The sequence below is a fragment of the Phasianus colchicus genome, chromosome 5 (assembly GCF_987193195.1).
Source record: "Phasianus colchicus chromosome 5, bPhaCol1.hap1.1, whole genome shotgun sequence".
In the NCBI taxonomy this organism is placed as follows: Eukaryota; Metazoa; Chordata; class Aves; order Galliformes; family Phasianidae; genus Phasianus; species Phasianus colchicus.
Window position 1 is genome coordinate 39,294,537 of NC_143440.1, and position 23,693 is coordinate 39,318,229.

Here is a 23,693-nt window from a genome sequence, read left to right on the forward strand (position 1 = left end):
TTTCTTTTTTCCTAAGAATCAGAGAACATGACATTTTTTCCCATAGCAAAGGAACCTGTAAGTCCTCTGATCATCTTTCCAGGACATATAAGAAAAAAAACATATCAAACAACAGAACGCCTCTGATAATATATGCATGTTTCCCTTACTCTTCTGCAAAAAGAAATCAGAAAACAAGCAAATGAGTTTAAACATTTATTTAAACAGAAACTCCAAACCACTCCACCCTTTAACCTTTCAAAAAAAGACAACGACAAACTAGTTTTCAGCCAGAGTGTCAGAGCAGGCAAAAGTTGTGTTCCACTATAACAACTCAGTAGCAATACTAGCAGGAGACTGACACATATGGAGCTAGCACTGCAAGAAGGGGAGAAGTCAAAAGGATTCGAAACTGCTCAGAGGCACTTCTGCCCACTTGTCCTTCCAATTTCAGCCCATGACTAAGGTGCTGGCTTTAAACTGCTTTTTTGGTTGCATAGCTGGCTGGTGTGAAATCTGTGGTCTGTAACAGGCACAACCTGGATAGCGTGAATCCTCTAAGGCACATTTGAGATTGTGGAGCACAGGGCACCCTACATCAGGACCCTAATTCTCCACTACATCCGAGGGGAATCCAGTCTGTGCACCTAGCTTCCCAACTGCAGAGCATTGAGAAATGAGGATAGCAGTGCACTGCAGGAGAGCGACTCCCATCAGCTTGGTGCTTGCTTGTTGGACATGGCTCAGGCTCAACTCTTTGCTCCTCAAAGGCACTGCTGCAACATGACCCACTTGATCATTTCCAAATGCAACAACCCTCAAGCCGGGCCCCTAACCTGAGAACTGGCTCCAACACACAAGGGGAAAGGAGGGCAGCGTCACCAGGGCAACCAAGCAATGTGGCCACACAGAGCACCTGATGCCACCTCCCAGGAGGGCTGTCCTCCTGTCCTTCCTTCATTAGGGATGGACAGGCACGTGGGTACTATCCTTGCCCCGGGCACTGCACTGTAAAGACTGCACTCAATTCAGCTCCAAGATGCAAGCAAGGGGCACCAATAAGCATTTAAGAAGCATAAATTAAAAGGAGAACGGTTTGGCATCCACCTCTAGACCCAAAGGGGGAATATGCTGGTTCCCAAAGGACAATCTCTCAAAGAAAGACATCTAGAAGAGGTGATAGGATAACCAGCTCCATTTGACCTAAGACAATTCTAGTGACGTGTCTTTGATGGGGACTGTTTAATGAAATCATAACTCCACTCTCACAACAAAGGTGAGAGGGACTCAGGATTCCTTGGAGGCTTCACATAAAGTGGAGGGAGGCTAGCTACTCCCAGTCATCCGACCACTCCCAAAAGCTTAGTTCAAAATCAGTTTGCTAAAAAATTTGTGGGAAATAAAATTTACTTCATTCTTTAATGGGAAATGAGGAAACCCTGAGCAGACCATGCCTCTTCCCATCTCCAATTTTCTTTGGGAAAAGCTTTTGCTTCTAGAAAGAAGGTGAATTCCAGACAGAGACTTGATCATTCGTGGTCATAGGGGAAGGCTGCATCCTGTGACCACAGCATTAATGACCTATTCTGGGTAGGAAAACGCATTCCAGCTTCATCACAACATTGAGTGGAAAAATACCGATTCTTCCCACACCCACACCAGGGGCTAAGCAGAACAGAAGCCAAGCAGGGAGCTGCTACAGGCTTATGCCAAGAAACCAGAAGCTCTGGCACCCAAACCAAATTGACAGCTGGAGCAAGAAATGCATGACTTAGTCTGAGGACCAGACGCTCAGCATCTGGTTAGGAAGCAGGTGGTCTGAAACCAAGTACCAGAGATCCCATCTCAATCAGTCCCTGCTACAGCTGTCAGAAACTGCACCCGATTCACTTATCTCTGTGCACCCGAATCACTTATTGCCTGGAAGTTGAAGTGCTCTAGGCACCCAGAATAAGGCCTTTAAACTCTCTGTACAGGCCACTGGACACAGCCATATGGCCAGAAGCTGCACCTTGGGGCCAGGGACATGCTGTCTGCCATTATCTCCCTTACAGGAAAATCTCCACTGCCTCCAGAATGAGATGTTCTCTGCTCCCTCAGCCCCTGAGCAGAGGGGAGAAGCCTCGCTGGCTGGGCCTTACCGTGTGGCAGGGACAGGATCCTAGCCCTTCACCCCTCTAAAGTGAAGGTGGTGAGTGTTAGGGTTCAGCCAGCTTCAGTACAAAACACGTCTCTTTCTCTCAGAGATGCAGCAATGAATACTGGGGTCCCAAAGGCAGCTCCCAGGAAGCAGTGAAACAATGAAAGGGCCACAAGCTGCTACCGGAGCTGTCACCGTAATGGGGCCATACTGCTTCATGTGCAGAACTGACAGATAAGGTACAAAAAGGAGCTGCTGCTGCTTCAATCACTGAGCTGGCCTAGAGCTCAGAGGCCCTTCCCCTCTCAAAATCACTCCTGGTTCATATCAAACGTACATGGATGCTGCTCTGGAGCCTCCGGCCTCGCTCCTTGTCTGAGTGACCTGAAGCCAGGAAAGCCGCTCTCTGCATTCAGTTAGTGTGCTGTGAAGTTAGATGGATCCCAGTGGGCTCAGGAGACTAGAGGCTGGAGCGGCACGAGTCCGTTCCCAGGAGACACCAAGAATCTGAATCCAAGTCAGGTTTTGGATCCACTTCCATCTCCTCTTTGGCTGTCTGGGTTCCTTTGGAATGAACCTCCACCTGCCAAAACACACAGCAACCTTCTTAACAGCTCTGAGACTAGCTGCAAAGAAGCTAGGATCTGCACAAGGCATGATTCTTATTCTCCACATCCATCTGGGACTCTCCATAATATCTGACTGCTGATTTCTTCTAACCAGGAGAAATAAAGGGGAATCCCAGGTCCCTCAAGAACTGGGTTGTCCCCAGTGGAAACTGGTTTCTTGGCTTCATTCCCATTGTTACTAGCAGAGCCTGAATCAGCAGCTCAACCGAAAATCAGGCAGCACACTTCTACCCTTATGGATGGGTCTGTTAAAAGTTGCTTCCTTCTCTGCAGTCTACACAGAACTAGGATCAGGGTACTAAGTCCTGAGCATGGATGTGCACTCAGGTGGTGGGTCCTCACCTGCTGCATTCCCTCTGTTCCACTGCAGAGCCTCTGGAGCTGAGCACTCAGACGAAGGGTTTCCTGCTGCAGCTTCTTCTGGTCATCCAGACACTGTAAGACCAGGCTTCGGAGGTGCTCCACCTCTGCTTGAAGAGCACTGCACATGCAGCCCACAGGAGGCACAGCCTTACCTTCACTGCATGGCAAGTCTGGACTCGGGCAAGGAGGCTGCAGAGACAAGAAGAGAAGTCAGACTGAGTTTGAATAGAAGGAAAGGAACCTTTAGGCCGGTTCTGTGTGCCACAAGAAATGCTGCACAGGAAGTGTCACCTCATATGAGTTGTTGATTTCCCAAACTTGTAGCAGCCAGATCACCAAGCTACTAATCATTATGTCTTCTGTACAAAAGCCACTAACATCCTCTTTTGGAAAAGTTGATTCTGTCCTCACCAAAAATAACCTGGTCTAATCCCTTTCCCTAAGCCTGGAATCTGCACCTCCTCATGGGGCAGAAAACTCCTGGAATTAGACAGTCTAACAGCAATTTCCTACGTCAGTCCCACTTCCACACAGCAATTTCTGCTTTCTAAGTTTTATTTTCTGCTAGGCTCCTGGGCTCCAGGTTTCTCTTTTTTTCCTTTTTTTTTTTTTTTCCCTCTCTATTAAATTAACCACATTTTTCCATATAACTGATCTCATTATTTTCCATTTGGCTAAGTCCCAGCTTCACATTTTAGATTCCTGTAAGTTGTTCTCTTTGCAACATCATCTCTTCTCAACAACCCTCTTTCCCTCATCCAGATGAAGTAGGACAGTTCAACACCCTCTTCCCAGCTCTCCCCATAATTCAAACATCACCAGTTATGGTCCCAAGAGCTTCTGGCCAAGCATTCACTATGAAAGACCTGAATAACATTACCCAGGGCTCTGTTTCAGGCTTGTTGAATCCAGTAGGTTCCTCGGGGGCCACTTTGAGTCCTTGAAGTTCCTGGTAAGGGAGAGTCTCCTTCTCAGGCTCTGAGGATGCCATGCTCATAGGAAAAGGGCTGTCAGGCATGGGGATGAATTCAGCATTCTCCAGCTCCTGGATACACCAAAGCAAGACAGTTAGGTGTCTGCCATCCCAAAGCTGATCTAATCTCCTCAATCAGTGCATCAGCACCCTCTTGTGGTAAGAAAGGCAGCTAGACCTAAAAGATTCCCCACACACCACAGATCTGAGAATTTTCCTAAGTAACCCTTAGAGGCAGAAGTGGAACCACTTGCCTTTCTTCAGCCCCATTTTAGGGCATTTCTAAAATACCACATTACCTTCCTAAGCCAGCCAGGGCAGGAGCTGATGTCAGCACTGTCGCTTCCCTTGGCTTCTGTGGTACTGATCCAGCCCCCCATCCCACGATCTGCTTCCATGGTTCCCCGAAAGCCTCCACTGGGATCAGGAGTTTCTGCTTCCCGCTCATTTTCCTCTTCCTCTCCTCCTCCGGTGGTGCAGCTCTGAGTCACTAGCAAACAAAATGACAAGTTTGCACTTTCCCACCTCTATTATTCCTCTGTCACCAAACCCCCTCTGGAGCAGAAAAACGGGCTGTGTACGCAAGGTGGTGAAAGCACATGCTGGCGGCATCTTCCTCAACAGCTGCTTATCTCCCTACACTCCCTGCAGGCCTTCCTGCAATGCCTTCTGCACAGTAGTCTTTTGCAGCATCGTGGCCCCTCCCACAAGAAACTGCAGCAACTGCATTTCCTCCCTTTGAGCATTTCTGCAAAGCCTTTCAAACTCAGAGAAACTATGCTGCAGAACCAAACTGTGCACAGTCAAATGAACAGCCGAACTAACTGCGAACAGCTCCCCAGGGCAAGTTACTCACCAGTACCAATGGAGAGGCCACTGCTGTTGGAGCGGATGGTTTTAGAATTCAACACCTTTTCTGAAGGGAGAAAAAACATCATTTTGGTTAGAGAGATATAAAGCAAAGGAACTCCTGCAAAGAGCACATAAAGGCAGCGCTGCGAGGCCTAGAGCTCAGAGCAGCTTCCCACATTCCCCAGAGCCACCCGGCTTGCTCCCAGGCAGGATTTATAGTCTTGTCCCTGGCAAGTAGTCATCAGAATCAAGATCTCAAAATTTAATCCTAAACTTCACTTACCAACAATGATGATGGTATGCCAGCCACGGCATGACAGGTCTGGAACATGATGCAGAGATCCAAATATTGGCCGAGGCCATGAGGTACAAATATCAGAACCATGCGCTCTCTCAGTCGGTGTCATTGCCAGACGCCCATTCCCACCATTACCCCAGGCAAAGATATGGTTGTCTGAGGAAAGAGAAATTCAAGAGACTCAGTTTGCCTGCTCCCTGTCAGCCTGTATTGTTACAGGGATCACAGCTTCTCTTCTGTGACTGCTGTCCTGAAGTATTTGATCAGTCAGCTCGATTTTGCCAATGGGAGGAACAAAGCAATAAATCTATTAGGCATCCTGCAAGCCAGCACTGCAGCCCAAGGGGCAGAAAATGCTTGCTGCTACACTGACAGTGTGGCTGGGGCAGAGAGTCCCAGTCTAGGATGATTTTATTTATAAGTTTCAGAGCAGTACTGTGGGAGGGCTCTAGGAAACGCGCAGTGGGAGCCAGTTAACTACCCTGCAGATCTAGTTCAAAAGAACCCACCACAACCTCGTAGAGACCCACTCACCGTCAGTAGCAGCTATGGTGAATTCATCTCCACATGAAACCCTGATCACCTGCTTACCCCCCAGGGGGCCTGCCAGCAGGTTAATTCCCAGGTGCTTCTTATAGTCCCCAACACCAAGCTGTCCGCACTTGTTGGAGCCGAAGGTCAGCAGGCGGCCTCGCTCTGAGAGGAGGAACGAGGAGACAGTCACAGCGAGGGCCCAACTCTGGAAGCAGCCATGCATGCAGAGAACTAGCAGCACCAGCCCATAACCAGAAGGACTCTGTTGAGAAGCCAGCCAGGCTGGGAGGGAACAGTGCTTGCCTCAAGAGGAAAAGCTTCAACCTGGAAACACCTCCCCAGTTTCTCTGGCTGACTTAAGCTTTGCTCAAGTGACATCAGTCATAAACAATTCCTTCACTATTCCGGAGGATAGTGGATTTCCCATAATTATTTCAAAAACCTCTTTTTCAAAAAAAAAAAAAAAAAAAAGAAAAAAGATTACTCTGGCAGCTGATGCTGCTGTTTTAGTTGAGGAACAGCAAATCTTGGTTCCTGGAGCATGCATGAGCCCTGATACCAAGAACATAACCTTCAAGGTCAAGGGCCTGGCAATCATTGCACTGATAGCACCACTTCACCAAGAGAAGCAAGGCTGAAAGGGCAAAGTTGATGTAAAGGAATGAAGCAAGTAGTATTTGTTTTTTAATACGTATGGCTCACCATCAATGGAAGCTGTGTGCGTCTTCCCTGGAGAAATGGTACGGATTTTGTAGAAGGAGAGCTGCTTGGCCAAAGTAAGGGAAGTAGCATAGGGCACCTCACAGTATGTCTGAGGAAAGACATATGGGTAAGCACAGAGTGAAGGATAACACATTCATCAGCTTCAACCTACTCAAGCAGGTCTTGGCAGACCACGTTAACCTAGACAGTCCACCAGCTTCCTGGAAAAACTTCCTGGAAAACTCCTGCCAGCTTCCAGTTACACTGGAGCAGTCACTGTGTTTCACTACCTCAGATCTGACAAGATCACAGGACAGACAGGAAGCTGAGGAATAATTTGCCCCACAACATCAGTGTCCACTGTCTTGGTCTGGAACTAACAAACTGGCACAAATATAACAAACTTGTTGCAGGACTTCTCTTCCCGCACGTGCTACTGGATGTTGGAAGCTGGAGTCAGGGACCCAAATGCACTTACATCATGGTTAATTATCCCTGATGTGCACTGATTCAGGCCCAGCTTGTTAAACTCATTGAGTCCACACGCCAACACTTTGCCTGTCTGGGTGAGCAGGAAGGTCCCATCACAGCCACAGTGAACGGATACAATGTTCAAAGTCTTTGGAACATCCACCTATGCGGAAGAAACACACCCTGAGAAAACCAAAATCCCAGCCACTGGCTATGGCTACATAGAAGCCAGCATAGGAAAAACATACTGGGTTAGAAAACAGCGGTTCAGCTAGCCTGGGCACTAACAGCACCTAATACTGTTGCTTTGAATACAAGTGCAAGAATACCATAAAGTCTATAGCATACTGAAATTCTGTGCAGAATTTCAGTGCAGAAATTCAAGGCATTCTAGATCTTGTGTGCAGACACCTCTGATCCAGCAGAGGAACCAGAATGTAGTAGACACACATCCCAGTCAGTTGACATCTATGAGCTGCAGCATCAGGTAGCCAAGCAGGGCTGGGTCTGTGCTATGTAGGTGTGATACCATGTGGTTGCAAAAATTTGGCTACCAGGCACGGCCTTGCTGGTTTCTAACCCTCATTGGGTTATTTTACTTTAACTATCCCTTGCACCACATTTCAAGAGTGTTTTACTTTGAACTCATCTTTAACACGTTAAGTGAAATTCAAAGACTCCCATTTGTTTGCAGTGTTGCAAGTTTCCTGTACAGACCTGCCGCATGCAATTTGGTATTTCCTATGATTTCTATAATACTAAGTTCAGCATTTCCAGTTTCAGCTTGGAGATCAGCTCTAAGTCATGATGCTGGCTAGTCTGGAAGTAGCACATCCCTTTGCCATGATCTCTAGGGATAAATGAAGCAAAATGAAGTGAGTAAATGAAAACAAAACCCTTGCAAACTCTATGATACCTTAACAAACAAACCAAACCAAAAACCCTGCTTAAGCCTCAGACAGCTAACATTTCCAAACAGCAACAAATTTGGAGTTAGGCCCACGCAGATTTTGGGAAGAAGTGGTCACAGTCCTACCTTCTGAGGTGTACAGTGATCTTCTTCTGAATCCAAACCCAAGCGCCCTGTATCAGGGAAAACAGTACAGTCAGAAATGGCCTCACAGGTGCCCACACCTAAGAAATTGTACGGTCTCTCCCTAGTTCCAAATCTCCTCACAGAACTAGAAATCCACTTTCCTACACAGATTGCCTGCCCATCTTCAAAGTAACCAAATCTCATTCACAGAATGACTGCCCTATTCACAGGAAAGCCAGGTGGCGCCCTAGAGCTTCTCAGAGAGAGATCTCAAGTACTCAGTCCTATTTCCCATTCTCACAAGGAAAGAAAGCCCCAGAGACGCAATGTTCTTCGTCCCACAGCACATGCCAGACAGCCTTCACCAAGGCCAAGCACTACACACCTGCACCATGCTGTCTTCTGGAGCAGGCATGCCCCAGTGCCTTTAGGTTCCAGGGAGACTCTACCTACCGTACTCTCCACAGCCCCACGTGTAAACTTCTCTGTTCCTGGTCAGCACTGCCACGTGGTTATCTCCACATGAGACCTGTTCCACAGGGTTGGTAAGAAAGAAATCCAGCTGCAGGGGCTCAAGTACTTCAGAGCCATAAGCCTTGTCAATGCCAATGCATCCATAATAGTCCGAGCCAAATGCATACAACTGGCCTTCATCTGAAGGAGGCAATGGAAGCTTGGTTAACACACAGAGCTTTGATTAGGCTGCGCATTAATCTCTTAGGACATGGCCAGAGCAACATATTTTCTCTAATCACTTGCCTTTTTTTTTGTGCAGAATAATGTCATCAGGAGACTATGGAGTTCTTTCTTAAGCACACTAAAATGGATGACCATGCACCACAACGTGCAGCATTTTCAGGCCACCGGTGTAAAAAAAATCTTAGGTTGAATGTATCACACTTTGTAACAGAAACCCACAAATTGACCCTGTCACTCCCTAATTAAGTCCTCCAGCATGCTGAGCATCTGAGCTCATTCCTGTCAAACCAGTGCTTTTCCAAGCTTCTGTCATAATTGAGGCATTCCTTCCTCACACAATCCAAAAAAATGTTTCAAACCCATTTACATCCTTGGATTCAGGCTCCTCTGCCTTTAACACAAGGTATATGTGAGAAACAACATATGCACTGATAAGAGTATGGATGCTGCACAGCCACAAGGAGTTGTGCTCAACCATCACTTTCATCATCAAAAAGAGATGCATCCTGAGGAAAAAAAAATCACCCAGATTTCTTGGGAGTCAACATATTTCCATGTACAGTGACTTTCATCTATCTCCACTACTAAAAGTTCAGTCCACAAAACTGAAGGTTAGGTAACACACAGAACTTTCTCCTTTTTGCATAATGCTGCTCTGCTGACTTTCTGTGAAGGCAAATAAGTTCAGAGCATAGCAAAGTGAGGGGATAGTGATACCCTTCCATCTCTCACCTGTGATGCATACTGTGAAATCATCTCCACAGGACACTTGGCGAATGGCTTTTCCCTGAAGCTTCTCCACATGCTTTGGCTGCCGGTAGGATGCTCTATCCCCATGCCCCAGCTGCCCATGCAACTTGGTGCCCCCCTGCATATTCTGCAAGAGAAAAACAAAAACAAACATCTGGTAAGGTTATGTATCTGCAACTCCTGACATGGTGCCAAGAATTGCAGCGTCTCCAAGGAACGACAGAAGACAGCACAGGACAAGAGAAAGCGTTAAATACTCTAGGGAAGAGACTGCTAGCTAAGTGGCAACACTTTAAACATCAACACAGTTCAACACTTGTGCACAAATGACTGATGTGGTCTCAGGCCACCAGCTGGTGGGTTTAAGCACTGGTGAGGAATTCCTGCTCTTTTCTCACCTGCCAAGCTACAGAATCCACTTCTGTACAATTCATCCTTCAGCTTTTTAATCAGCATTTCTAAACCCTAATGGCTGCAAAAAAAAACCTATTATATAAAAGTCACCAAAGTAGAAAGATCTACATAGTCTACAGGGAAAAAGAGGGAAAAATAAAACAACAAAACAACTCTGAGTAGCATTGAAGCTGAAACCAAAATAATAATAGCTATCTCAAAGATTTCAATGGGCATTTTTGCAGGAACATCCACAAGTGACATCAAAGACAACAGTATACCACAAATCCTCCACTGCGCTTCTGGTCACCAGAAAGGAGAGGAAGAGATGTTTGACTTGATGTCTGGGCCTACACGTCTACCTACAATCTTTAGGCACACAACCAATCTCCAGTGCACCTCCCAGCACGATGGAAAACTTCACCCAAAAGCACATTTGTCCTGGAAGACTTGAGTCAGTGCCAAAGCAGATGGCTTCCTGCAGCATCCACTGCAATCAATTTTCTCTATTTCCAGGCTGCTTCCCATCCAAATTTAACACGCTCATAACCGGTTGGTGGATTCTGACTTTCCCTTCCCACCATCCCCCCTTCCTGCAGTTTCTGTCACTTACCACCCAAGTGTAGAGCTCCTTCTCCACTGTCACCACAGCAAAGTGAGTGTTACCAGCACACACCTGGCGTGCACTGCAGCCACTTTTGATGGCATCCAGCTTCTGGGGGGTGGACTTCCCACCCCCCCAAACATACACCTCGCTAGTGCGTGAAGTCACCACTGCAATGGGAGCCTCATTCACGGTACTAGACCTGCACAAGAACCCCCCCAAAATACACATGCTTTTAATAATTTCAACATCACTGTCATCATGCATTTTCCTACTGCTCTCTCTCTACTGGTCTCCCCAGGCCCAAGCTGCAGTCCTTCACAACCATTCTCAGTCTGTGTTTTCACAAGCTGTTCTCTTCATTCAGTCATTGTGAGGTCTCAACTGTTATAGACTGGCTCAGGATCAAATACAGCTCTAAGGAGAAGTGAAAACAGCCTCCAGCAAGCGTTAAAGAAAGCCTACAACCCAATTTGATGTCATTAAAAACAACAGAACACCTGGGCTTTCAATGAATTGCAATGGAATTGTTCTCATTTGTAAAGAAGTCATGAAATCTTGCTCAAAAGCTTCTACATTTCCCCTGTCTCCACTTTATTCAAATTACAGGCATTCCATTTGAGGGAGATACAACTCTTCACTGCAGAGCCAATTCACTAGCAGATTGCAAAATGGAAGTCATGATCAAACAGTTTGTGAACAACTCGTGAACTGCAACAACCTCACATAAAGTGATTGAGTTCATCAAGAAGAAAGGTTAAATTCTGTGGTAATTCAACAGATATACAAGTCACAGAAACTGTATACATGTGATATGTATTGCTATGTCCTTCATTAAGCAGAACTTTTGCATATATCCAGTTCTATGAAAGGTAACCATTTCAAAGTCAACATTCAGATAGTCATATTTCTTCTGCTCCTGGAATTCTGCCTGAAAGCAGAAATCTACATTACAGCCTCAGATATTTAGGTTGTGAAGACTACATCCTCAGCAGGACAGATTATAAGACCTGCTGAGGTAAGGTTCCAGCCATACGTACTCATCTAATAGGCAGAGTAAAACATGGGATGACAACTATGTAACAAATACATCTAATTCCTTGCATTTAAGGACCTCCTTAAAACTTTATTTCATTAAGGTTGTCACAGACTAACACTCTCAGCAAAGTTCCTCTCTGGTGAGCTGTTCTACCCAGACTTCCTTTCCAAACACGTGCCAAAATAATTACCTTGGTCGCTTATTTGGCCCATTGAGCAGTGTGACTTTCTCCTCCATCTCTCTGCCAAAGGACAAAAAACATTTTAGGAAACAACAATGCATCTCCCAAAGCAATTTACTGATAAGCAGCACACACACAGACTGCTTTCCTTTCCTATAAACTGCTGCTCCCTCTTAGAGGAAATACGGCAGCTGTTTACTAGCTCACTGCAATACATGAAATAGGGCAGAAGGAATGTGCCATAGAGCTAGCAAACTTCCAGAAGTGCTGAGAAAAAACTAGATATATCCCAGAACTTGGCCAACCTATACCCATAGTGCACTAGAATTACCCTAAAGGGCTATATTTTATCAGGGTTTGGGATTTATGGTGGTGCATATAGCAAGACAAAACTCAAACTTCATTGATCACCTAGTAAAACAATATCAGTATAAAGGACTATGCTTATTGCCCCCAAGGAAACCAAAGTGGGATCCAAAGAGTCCAAAATACTGCTCTATCTTTAAAAAAAAAGACTGTGTGTGCATGCTGGTGGTCAAACTAAGCTAAAATTAACTATTTTCAGTACAACTCTCTCAAGAAGAAAGAGGTACAGGAAAAAAAAGTGCAAGTGTCTACACTGTGTGAGATATGTATTATGAAAGGCATTTTTCAGTGATTCTGCGAGGGTCTAAATATAACACTTCATTCAGAGATCTGAAAAGCAGAAACCAGCATTCCTCAAAGGACTGACAGAATGGGATGCCTCCAAGTTCTCAATATAACAGTTCCTGAGACCAGAAATGCAGAGATCTTTCTCACTATAGCCATGCCTCAACAAGCAGAGCAATTGACCAGAAAACAAGAAAGCAAAAACGCGCTTCTCTCCTAAAGATGATGAAGTATACTTCAAAAAGTGCCTCATATAAGGATAAATTAACTTAAGGACTTTGCCTCAGAATTATAAATGCCAGTAGTCTGTACAAACCCTCCTGCTCTTTCTACCACCTGGCTTGATCAGATTTCAGGCAAGACCATCTATCCAATTACCTCCTCCGTTTGCTGAGAAGGGGTTGTTCCAGCAGCTCATCTGCAGTGGGTCTCTTCTCTGGATCCTGAAAGAAGTGAGCAATAGTCATTCTTTGGGAAATGTTCATCTTCTACAGTGATACATTGGTATAAGATTGCATGGACCTTTTTCCCTGCCTCCCCTCAAAAAAGAAAGGAATTAATTAAATACTTGGAAAGAATTGGGATAAATGTTTGGGATATGCAGTACAGACTTACCCACTCTGAATATATTCACACTATCCTTGCTTGCAAAAAAACTATTTCCTATAGAAATCTACAGTCATGGTTAGAAAGCCAGACTGTACAGAGATGAGGCTTCCACCTCCATAACACTGCATGAGAAAATAATTTCTTCTGTGAGTCTGTAAAATAGTTGTCATCAGAGCAAACCCAGCATCCCTCCAGAGCCTGCAGGACTGAAAGGCATCCTGAGACAACTGGAGGAAGCCCAGCCATAGTGATGCCCCAAGCCTCACAGAGATTACTCTGCGTCTACAGCCCTCATGCTGAAACAGACACATCATTCCCCTTCGCATCTGAACTACGTAGCTGGGCAGGAATGTCTGAAAATTAAGTATTTCACCAACCTGATCTAGGCAGGAATTCACCATCTGGATTAGTTCCCAAGAGTAGACAGAGGAATCAACTTCCATGGCGCGATTTCCCTGTACAATCTTCACACAAAGGTTCAGGGGATTCTAGGCACAAAACCAAAACCAGCTGTAAGGGAACTGAACTGTGTACTGTGCCCAGAGGGAGAGGTGGTGCTGGCCTCCATTACTGTCTTCATCATTCTCTGATCAGGACACACCCTGGTCTCCAGATTCTCCAGAAACCTAATAATAAGCACTGCAGTACTGGTACCTCAGATAGCTAGGACTTGTCATCAAATTCTCTAACAGTCGAAGGAGAACATGCTCCTCTCTGTATGCAAGCTCCTACACAGCATAACACACCACACAGTAGCATAGCTAATGTGAACTCTATAGCCAGGAAATTATGGTATTTTCACATGATTCTTTTAAGGGTTACAGAATCTTGTGCCATCCCAGTTTGCAGCTTTTGCCATCTCATCTCACAAGCAGTCAAACTGCATGTTCCAGCCAGCAATGCTCCCTTTTACAATTTCCATGCCAGCTTGGCCACTCTTCTCTTGCACCCAAACTTTGGGAAAGGACAACAGGACTAAATCCTGTAAAATCCAAAGGTTTTTTTTCCCTGTGCAATGTTGCACACAGCTCGTAATGCTAAAAAAAAACCAAAAATAAAAAAATCAACAAACAAACCCAAGTACACAATCAGAAACTTCCATCTTGTGGAGGAAAGGATGTTTCACCCACAACCAGGACACAGTCAGCATCTGGTAAACCCAGAGCTATAGAGGAATGGATTTGGCAAAGGCCATGGAAGCACCAATGGGAAAATCTTGCAAGCAATTTCTCTGACTGTTATTGGCTCTCCCCGGCCACTGGTTTCTTAATCAGCAGATTTAAACAACAGTGAAAGAAAAACGTGAATTAAGAAAGCTATGAGCCAAGCGTGTACCTCAGAGTGATAAAAATAAGGTTATTCAGTCCATCCTGGTTGCAGACTTACAGTAGCATCAAAGGTCCTCTTCAAAGTAAGAAGCTCAAAGATGACACAGCCCACAGCCCAAATATCTGATTTGAAGTTGTATTTCACACCCTGGCAGAGTTCTGGAGACATGTAGTAAGGAGTTCCTACCAGCTAGAAAAAAAGAACATTTAAAAATCAGAACCAATCTAGCAGTTTTCAGTTCTGAAGCTCTGCATCTCACCTGTTCACACAGGCTCATGAACATCAGGATTCAACAAAGCTCTGACACAGCATTAGTGGTACAGATTACACATCCCCCCCAGCATGTGCTGGAAGGATGGGAACAAGCAGCACACTTCTTCCTCCCTCACCCACAAGCCTGTGCCTACATTTCTAACAAGATCCTAGACACCTCTGCTCACATTCTGATGTAGTACGTGGTTCTCTACAGAACAGCAGTCGTAACAACACAACAAGGACTTGACCCTCTCTTAAATATACTGCATTCAGGGGTAATTAGGGCTTCGCATACTGGCCAGCTATACAGAAATCCCGAGAAGAGATTAATGGAAAAGGGACCTAGCAAAGCTTCTGACATAGATGTCAGCCTGTACCTATGGAGCCACTCTGATGACAAAGTCCTACTGGACAAAGGCTACTTTGTCTCTGATTAGGGAGGGTTTACTTTGGGGTCAGTATATAGAAAGCTGGCACTGGTCCTACCTGAAAGGCTTACACTTCAGAAGTGGGCTTTTCTGAACAGTGTTTAAATTCCCTGCCTCAAATCGAAGAACCCAGCACTTAAATAGAGAAGCCCTTCCAGCTGTAACAGAAATAGTGGTAAAGCTCAAAGTCGCAGAAAGGAGATACACAAAGAGCAGGTTAAAAGGTGTAAGAATTGAGCTTCCATGAACTCAGATCATTTCCTAGCAAGCAACCACATATTGAAATAGTACAAAAAGACAAGATTTAAGAAAAAGGGAAGTATTTATAGCTGCCCTTTCAACTCTCTCAACTAAACTCCAAGGACTACAAAGGCAGTCTTTCATTAGACTCTGGTAGATTCTGAAAGTGCTTGTTAGGTATTTGGTGTACCATCATCTACCTTCCATTTCCTTTTACACAGTATGACAGCTACAGAGCTGCACAAGTCCTAACCACAGGAAGGCTTAGAGCCTCAGCTAGATGGAATATCACAAGAAGATCTAGGACACTACATCTTTTTCAGGCAAAGGATAATATAAGGCATATTTTTCTATATCTTCCTTGGCAACTGGGAGGAAGAGTAATGAATGAAGAAACAAGCATTTAGTAAGCAAGATGTACCTATTTTACAAATTCATAATTTGACTCTTACAATTACAAATTTCATAATGAAAAATATTACCAATAACACTCATTTTACAACAGACAACTTCCAGACCGCCACTAGTCATTAGACCACAAACTGAACAGCTGGCCTGTTCCTCCAACAGCTGGAGCATAGCCAGCAAATACAAAAGAAAGATGGTTGAAAATAGTTAGCTAAAGGATTTTCATAAGTCAAAAAAAGGAATGGAGGAAAAAAAGCTGTTCTATAAATGAACATACCCAACACAAGCAAAAATAATAAAAGAAAAATTCATAGCACAGACTACAGTTTCTCTGAAAGTCAGTAAGTCATGAAAAATGTGACAGAACAAATGGTTTTGCTACAGCTCAGCTTAGCAAGGGCTTTATGCAGTAGCCTTGAGTTCCCACTTACTGTGCAACTGCACAATAGTGCTCATATTCTGGAAGGAAGTTGACAAGCAATTAACTGCACATCTTAACAGAACACCAATAGCTTACATAGATCTAATAATAAGACCTGGTAAGGAGATGTGCAGGTTGGCTTGCATCCTCAACTGTAATAAAAGCCTTTAGCAGATAGGAGATATCCAGACAATGTCTCCCTTTACAACTCTAGTGCTCAACCACAGAAATTAACAGAGCTGGGAAATCTCAGTCGAGCCTTTCAGGTGCCTGCAATACAGCCTGTCCTGTTTCATAACCATGGCTGTGAAACTGCTTTCTGGAAGGGTCTGGAACAAAGCCAAATTTGACAGCCTTCTGGTAGAATTACTTTTTTCTGCAAGCTTTCCCACCCACCAACAGCATTACCAATAAACTATACATCTACCATAAGAAGCACCTTTCTTACTTCTTTGTAATTCAGTTCAGAGTCTAAATATTAAAGAGACAAGAGGCATATCTATGGCATAGTGCAACATCAGGGAAACAGATCCAAGCTATCTCAGGCACAGCTGAGCCAAAATAGTCCTGCTAGCACAGCAATGTGACAAGGTTAACTTAACTTGCTGAACTGGGTTTAACTAGCTCAGAGGGAGAAAGCTAGAAATATCTGAGGGTCTCCGTGCCTTCAGATAGTTACACCTTCATGTTACATAGATTCACCTTTGGAAGCACAGTGCCAAGGTACTAGAGAAAGAACAGTGCTCTCCAATGTAGTTATGCTGGCTCTGGTACAATTCCATGCCCACAGTGTCACTTATCTTTACTTTAAACCTCAGAAAGATAACCTGGGAGCAAGGATAATTGAAGGCTGCAACACATCAGCAAATACACCAACGTCAGAGAGATAAGTTAGGTGGAGAGAGGAAGGAAAAACACAGAAAATAAACTGAGCATTCCTGATCTTCTACAAGGCATGAAGAACTGAAATGGAAAAATAAACAAGAAAAAACAAACTCCAACCCTCAGTTGTGCACAAAAGAAAGCATATACTCACAGTCTCAGCCATAGAGTACTCAGAGTTCAGCTTCTTTGCCAACCCATAGTCTCCCAATTTAATCAGGTTTGCTTTGGTTAGAAAGATATTTAATGTCTTTATATCTCTAGAAGAAGAAAGAGAAATATGGCTGAAATATACTTCCAGATTTCACAGTCTTCCACACACTACCACACTCCCCCTCCCCATAAAGCAACTGCTACTCTAAGAGCAAACTCTCACACAAACAGCTCTCCAAAGGCAGTCTGAGCCCAGGTACCAGGGCTGTAACAGCAGTTAGCCATATTTTATCATATGCCCTCAAAACCACAACACAGTCTAAAAAGCTCAGGCTCCAAACACCTCTGTAAAGGCCACAGAGCAAAGATGGTTCTCTTTTACTCCTTTCAATCTCTTCTCAGCTGAAGATCACTGAACAAGTCATATTTTCCGTTTTTATTAGTGGATCCAAACCAAGTCTCTGAGCTTGCTAAGAAAATGCATGAATGTGTATGCATGCAAATATAAACAGACAGTGCAAAACAGATGCTACTCCAGAATGTAAGCATAGCATCCCTCTACCTTACACCTAAGGAACAAATCCAAATTATAACATGACATACTATATCCCAAAGAACAAAAGGCTGATGGCCAACAAAATGCGTAACTCGAAGCCTCACTGCAAGTATTTTGTTCCAGATTGAAGGAGTTATATGTAGAATCACAGATCAATACAAGATGCTGTTGATATAGAGAGGAAGCTTCCACAGCATGATACGCTTCCCACAGCCAACACTTTGTAACACTCCCTTTTCCTAACATACCATAAAGAGCTTCCCAATGTAGATCAGGACAATATCAAGTAAAGCAGCACTTTGCTTTCGTCCCCTTGGGGCATTGCAAAGTCCTGGGTCACTCTGACATTGTCTGCAGCAGAAGGAAATCACTGCAAACATTTAAATAACTGTTCAGGATGGACGTGGGGCCACACGTTTCCCAGCTGCAAAGATGGGCACCAGAAAGCAGGAAATTACTGCAAAGCAGCATAGACACAACATCTGCTTTAGGTCAAAAACTTAGGCACCGCTTTGTGGAGTGTAAGGTACTAACTGTTCATTACCAAGACTTGATGATTAACCAGAGATTCAGACCATCAGCAGCCAGGATGCTGCCTCAAAGATATGACCATCCTCACACAGCTCTGCTCATTATAGAAGGGCGCTGTGCAGCACACAATCCAACCTTGCTGGATACCATTGCCTGTGTATGCAATGTTCTCCAGAACATCACCACCTCCTCACTCTGCCCACACACTGGGCACTCTTAAGCACACGTAAGCAATAAAATTTACCCCTCCCAAACTGCCAAAGCATCAGAAAAAGATTACTTTGTTTCACATTAAAATTTTAGAGTCAATGTCTAAATTACCACTACCTGCTAACTTCCTTAAATAACAGACTAATTACATGGTATTTAGCCAAATCTGGGACAAATCTTCATCTCAGTGCCTTATAGCATAGCCCCAACACAGTCTCCATCGCTGTCAGCTTCCAGGAATTAGATTGGTAAGGATGTCCATATTGGTCTGAAGCTACTACTTGTCCAGCAGGTGTGAAGTGCCTTTGGCCAGTAGTAACTGTTATTCCTATCCACTTCAGCAAACATCATTTATGTGCTGTGGCAGTAAAGAACCAATTTGCTCCTTTCCTACATGGATTAACTCTTTGTTCTCAAAGGTGCAGCAAAGAGAGCTACTCCATTTTCTGATACAAAATTTCTATCGTTTATTAGAACACCATTTCTAGTCCAAGAAAAAAATCCTTACAGAAGTGATATTTAACATCTAGGCAGTCCAGCTATGCTTTGAACAGAGAATCTTATGGCTTCCTTTAAACACAAAAGCAAAGGGTACTCAAAGGAGTTCTGCACTCACATCCACAAATTGCACTCGTTACCTCAGCTGTACGCCATGCAGCACTTACCTGTGGAGAATTCCTGCTCGATGAATGCAGCTCACAGCTGATACAATTTGGAAGAGATACCAAAGCACCATCTATAAAGGTAGGAATAAAAGTCTTATGTGAAGCTTAAACAAAAACCCAGAAAAAATCCGTAAAATAAAAAAAACTTGACATCCCTGACACAGAGAGGCATTGCAAGAAGGCTTATTCCTCTCTCAGGAATATGAAAATGTATCATTACCAAACAGGATTTCCTGTTTCGGAAATCTGTGAATTTTCTAGTGCCATTAACAGTGCCAGTCCTGACAGGCAACACAGAATTCAATGAGTTAAAAGAATTAGCAAGGACAGTTAATGACAATATAGAAAAGATCTACAACTGAACTCCCTAGAATTTAACTGTGATCATTCAATATTCATCATGAGTCAGGAGGCCTTGAAATGCATTAAGTAAGAGAAATAAGTATAACCATCATCTCAACATGCGGTAGAAACAGCAGAATTTATGTTTTAAAGAAGGAGTCCACGGTGAGATAGCTTCAGAATAATTACTCAGAAAAGAACTTAGAAAATGGTTAAGAGGCAAACTATGAAGAAAGATTTTGAAGTGAATTTTTAGCCAAGATGATGGGACAACAAAAGTCAACTGAGTGCATTCTTCCATTATTCCTCACTAAGAAGCTTATATTGTCTAGAGATACCCAAAAAGGAAAATAAAGTTTCTGATCGTGTATAAATGTCTGCAGTATTCAATAGAAGAGGAAGGATGTTAATCTCCAGATTTACAAAAAAAATTCCCATCAGTGATATGGAGGGAAAAAAAAAAAAAAGTAGCATAAACACTCAGATCACCAGCCAAAGCTCCAGAACACAAATCTAGCCCCACTGCTCCCCGAAACCAGTCCAGATTACCTCTTCTTCAAACAACTTGTCCTTCTGACGCAGAATCTTATCGTAGAGGTTCCCTCCTGTAACAGTGAGTGAGAAAGAGAGAGGATCAGCTTTGTTAATGACAGCAGTTACTCTGCTATCTTACTGCTGGGAGTGCTCAAATCCCACTAAAGACTGAGTGAATCACAGCAGCCCTCTCCATGCTCTCCATTTACACTGGTCAGGCACACACAGAATTAAATTTTTCCATCTAAGAACTTCCCTAGCTTCTTGGCATACATAAACATTTAACTGTACACCAAATTATGTGAGATTAAGTCTTATGTTTTCAGCAGAGTATATGTATTTCTTAAAACAAACAACAAAACACCAAAAAAACCCACCAGCACTCTAAGGCACAGAAGTCTCTGAAAACACCAATTACTGCCTTTCCCCACTTAATCTGAGCTGCCCCTCCATCTGAGATGTCAAATACATTGATGAAGGATTCACAGGCTGTTGACAACAGCAGCACAACCAACAGGAGCCCAAAAGCAGCAAATACAGCCTCTCCAAGGCAACTCACAGATTGAAAGGAGCGCTAGAAGAAATCAGGTGGAATCTCTGCCAGATTAGCATCTTACCAGTAAATACCAAATCTCTGACCATATCCTATTGCTATTCCATTTCCCAATTATTGTATCGTAAGTCCTAATTGTAACAGAACACCAGGCCCCGTTCTATACCCATGGGTGTAGTGCAAGACAGCTTCCTGCTGTTTGTTTTCTGAGTCTGTGCTGTTGTAGATGTCCAAAAAAAAAAAAAAAAAAGGCTGCTCTGTCTCCTTGAAGAGACAAGACTTCTGCAGTAGGGATATTCTGATATTCCAGTCAAGATTCCCTTTGCTTAATTTCCTCTCATTCTGTCACGCTACGATCTCTCACATTTCCTTTTCCAGCTTTATGTTCACATATGTAAATGATCCATGAGTGACTCTTCATGTTCACAATTTAACCAAAGTTGAACTGCCTCTTCTCACATGCCTTCTTCCTTGCAATTCAGACTACAGAGGTTTTTAGCATTTTCTGTTCCTCATTTCTGATATTTTTATCATCTTTTTTTTGACAGTTTTTCTGTGCCAAAGTGCAGCCCACCAAGTACCACATCACCGAAATCCTGCACAAGGAGATAAGTAATTCTTGATTCAGATGATCAATAACTCCATGCCCACATACCAAAACAGAACTAAATTGCTTTTTTTGTTTGTTTCATCTGATCCCATTTGACTTTTTGACTCTATTCTCTCTTCTATTTTCTCTCTTCTTATAGAATATTTCTTCCCATACCTGTTTCAGGTGTATTCAACGACATTATTTTCATGATAAAGCCAAATCTTACAGTACCACTGAACACAGACAGAACTTTGCACAGGTCAGTTTCCTCACTTGTACAATGGGGCTAATATTCACCAGATCTCCAGAAAAAGGGTGCTAATTAAACAGCGGAGACTTTGGATATTTAACTATGCTTTTTGTCTCAGCTCTAATTTTGGGTTCTGAGAAGTGCCCCACAGCAACAAGTCCAGCCTTACTTTAAGAATTACAAATTATCTTATGCTTAATACTGTAACAAATACAAGTATACCAGTACAACAACCATCAGCAAACACCATACTCTTAGGTGTAAATGAGGTTCTCTCCTTTTCACACCCCTACTTCTGTGCCACCCATAGATATTCAGGTAAAGCAGGCCCATACTCATCTCCTTGTTACTGTCTCAGAGCAAAGCAAGAGTTTAGAATCACTGACATACGCTACAGACATCAGTACAACCCACTGTCTCTCCATAAACCTCTGATTAATTTGTAACGGCTCCAAGCTTGCAGACATTTTGGGCAGATAAGAGCTCTCAGAGTACTCCTAAAGCTAACTGTGCTTCAAGGAGCTCAGGTTTCCCTATTCTTGCACTGAACTCCACCAAGCATAATGAAAAGCAGTGAACTTGGAGAGACAAAACCAACTTTAACCAATATGCCAGCAAAACTGTTTGGCAGAAACGTTTTGTGCAGGTTTGCTGTCTTCCTCAGCCAGACTGGGGAAAAGCTCTTTGTCAAAGATGATGCCACAGTAAGTCTCTACCACCAAAATAAACCAAAGCTGATAACCCCTAAACACATAGAGGACAGGTAGCCAGGTGAGCTGTCCCACATAGGAAGCAGCCTGCAGCTCCAGTCAGTCTCCTGTTCTAGCAGTACCGGCCTCCATACTACCTCTAAGAGCAGTTGTAGCTCAGACACACATCTCAAATCCTTCCTCCTCTCCATCCCAGCCAAGGCTGTTTACCCTGCAAGCTGCAAATGCCCCCATCTGATCTACTCTTGGATGAAATTTTAAAGTTTTCTCCACCAACAGTGGGACTGTATTATTCTTTTTAACAGTAAACATAGCATCTGGCAGCACAAGGCAGGAAGAAGTCCTGATTGCAGCATGCCAATAGATTTTCAAGCTCTGACTTATAAACAGACTCCTTCATTTGGTGATTATGTGACTGAAAACAGCGCTACTCTGTACTGGCAGAGGGGCCCAAATATCCTCATACTCTTCTCCTCTTGTCCTCCTGCAAGAACAAAAGAAGGCAGGTTAGAAGCGCATACTATCAGTAAGCCACTTCTTCTGTTGCACCAGCTGCTCTCAACACTCAAGAATCTGCCCACTGAACTGTCTGCACAGACCACAGAAGGATTTTTAATCTCTTCTTCAGGAAGCAGCACAATCCATCTCTGTTCCTCTGCCCCCAGAGGACACCCCAGCAGTGCTCCCTGCGGGCTGTGTAGGACGGTAACTCAGCAATGCAGCCGCCCGCTTTGGTAAGAGGGAGGAGGGCTCTCACCATTACAGTACTCCAGCTCAATCAGCAACGTGGTGTTATCCATGAAGTGATTGTAGTACGCAATGATGTTCTCATGCTGCAACAGAGCAAGGATAACGATTTCATTCAAAGCATCGCGACGCTCTTTCTCTGACAGACGGGTCAGGTCCACCTCCTTCCACACCACGAGTGAGTCATCCTGAAACACAGAAACACCTTTGAATTAAATACACGTTACTCCGAAGAGAGCAACGTGCCTTTCTGGCAGGAAATTTAAAGTGTCGGGAAAGGCAGGCAGGCTTTCCCACCGTGACAGATTTCAGACGAAGGTTCTCTGCACCACGGAGCTGCGTGTCCCCGGGAACGGCCGTTCCCCCGGCGGGGGGCACTAAGAAGAACAACGAGGCTTCCGGGGAGAAGACGCAAAGCGTGTTTCGTCTCAGCGGACTGCGCGCGCTCCGGTGCAATAAGGGGAGCGCCGCACACCCGCCCCCACACCCGCACGGTGCCGTACGAGAGCGGCGGCCCCTCGGAGCCCGCCGTGCGGCGGCGGCGCGGGCGCGGAGCTGCGCGACGCCCGGCGGCGAGAGGAGGACGCGGCGCGGGGGGCTCCCGGCCCGGCCTACCTCGGTGCGGCGGTACAGGGTGGCCTCTCCGAAGGCGCCGCGGCCCAGGATGCGGATGGGGATGTAGTGCAGCTCCTCCTGCTCGCCGGCCGGGCCGCCGCCGCCGCGGGAGCCGCCCCGGCCCGAGGACTCGCTGCCGAAGTCGGAGCTGATGGAGTCGCAGTGCCGCTCGTACTCGCCCAGCGACATGGCGGCGCGGCGCCGCGCGGCCCGGCCCGGCCGCTCCCTCAGCGAGGCCCCGCGCGTCCGACGGGCTCCATGTCGGCTCCCGCCGCCGACCCGGAACCGCTTCCTGCCGCCCGCCGACCTCGCGCTCCCGCCCCCGCCGGCCCGAGCGGGGAGCCGCTGGCTGAGCGTGGCCGCGGGGCG

At 44.9% G+C, this 23,693-nt stretch overlaps 2 protein-coding genes across 4 annotated transcripts in view; one reads left to right on the forward strand and one right to left on the reverse strand.

The window, feature by feature from the left end:
• ZC2HC1C (zinc finger C2HC-type containing 1C) overlaps positions 1-23,693 on the forward strand; it is a 41,771-nt gene that overhangs the window by 6,839 nt on the left and 11,239 nt on the right. The window contains exon 3 of one of the 3 annotated variants that reach the window (XM_090141389.1): positions 8,753-9,400. The exons of the other annotated variants lie outside the window; for them this stretch is intronic. Within the exon in view, the coding sequence (XP_089997515.1) occupies positions 8,753-8,866 (114 nt within the window). The 3' untranslated portion in view covers positions 8,867-9,400. Of the gene's footprint in view, positions 1-8,752; positions 9,401-23,693 lie in introns of those variants that run through there. 3 annotated transcript variants of the gene reach the window in all.
• NEK9 (NIMA related kinase 9) lies at positions 138-23,618 on the reverse strand. The gene is made up of 22 exons (XM_031593897.2): positions 23,325-23,618; positions 22,720-22,897; positions 19,873-19,928; positions 18,982-19,052; positions 17,021-17,126; positions 14,290-14,421; positions 13,281-13,391; positions 12,673-12,737; positions 11,653-11,703; positions 10,433-10,625; positions 9,409-9,553; positions 8,431-8,631; positions 7,978-8,024; positions 6,949-7,104; positions 6,471-6,579; positions 5,769-5,930; positions 5,220-5,390; positions 4,941-5,000; positions 4,384-4,574; positions 3,992-4,156; positions 3,091-3,300; positions 138-2,702 (listed from the first exon to the last, which is right to left on the reverse strand). The coding sequence occupies exons 1-22, from the start codon at positions 23,511-23,513 to the stop codon at positions 2,580-2,582; spliced, it is 2,892 nt and encodes a 963-aa protein (XP_031449757.2). The 5' UTR covers positions 23,514-23,618; the 3' UTR covers positions 138-2,579.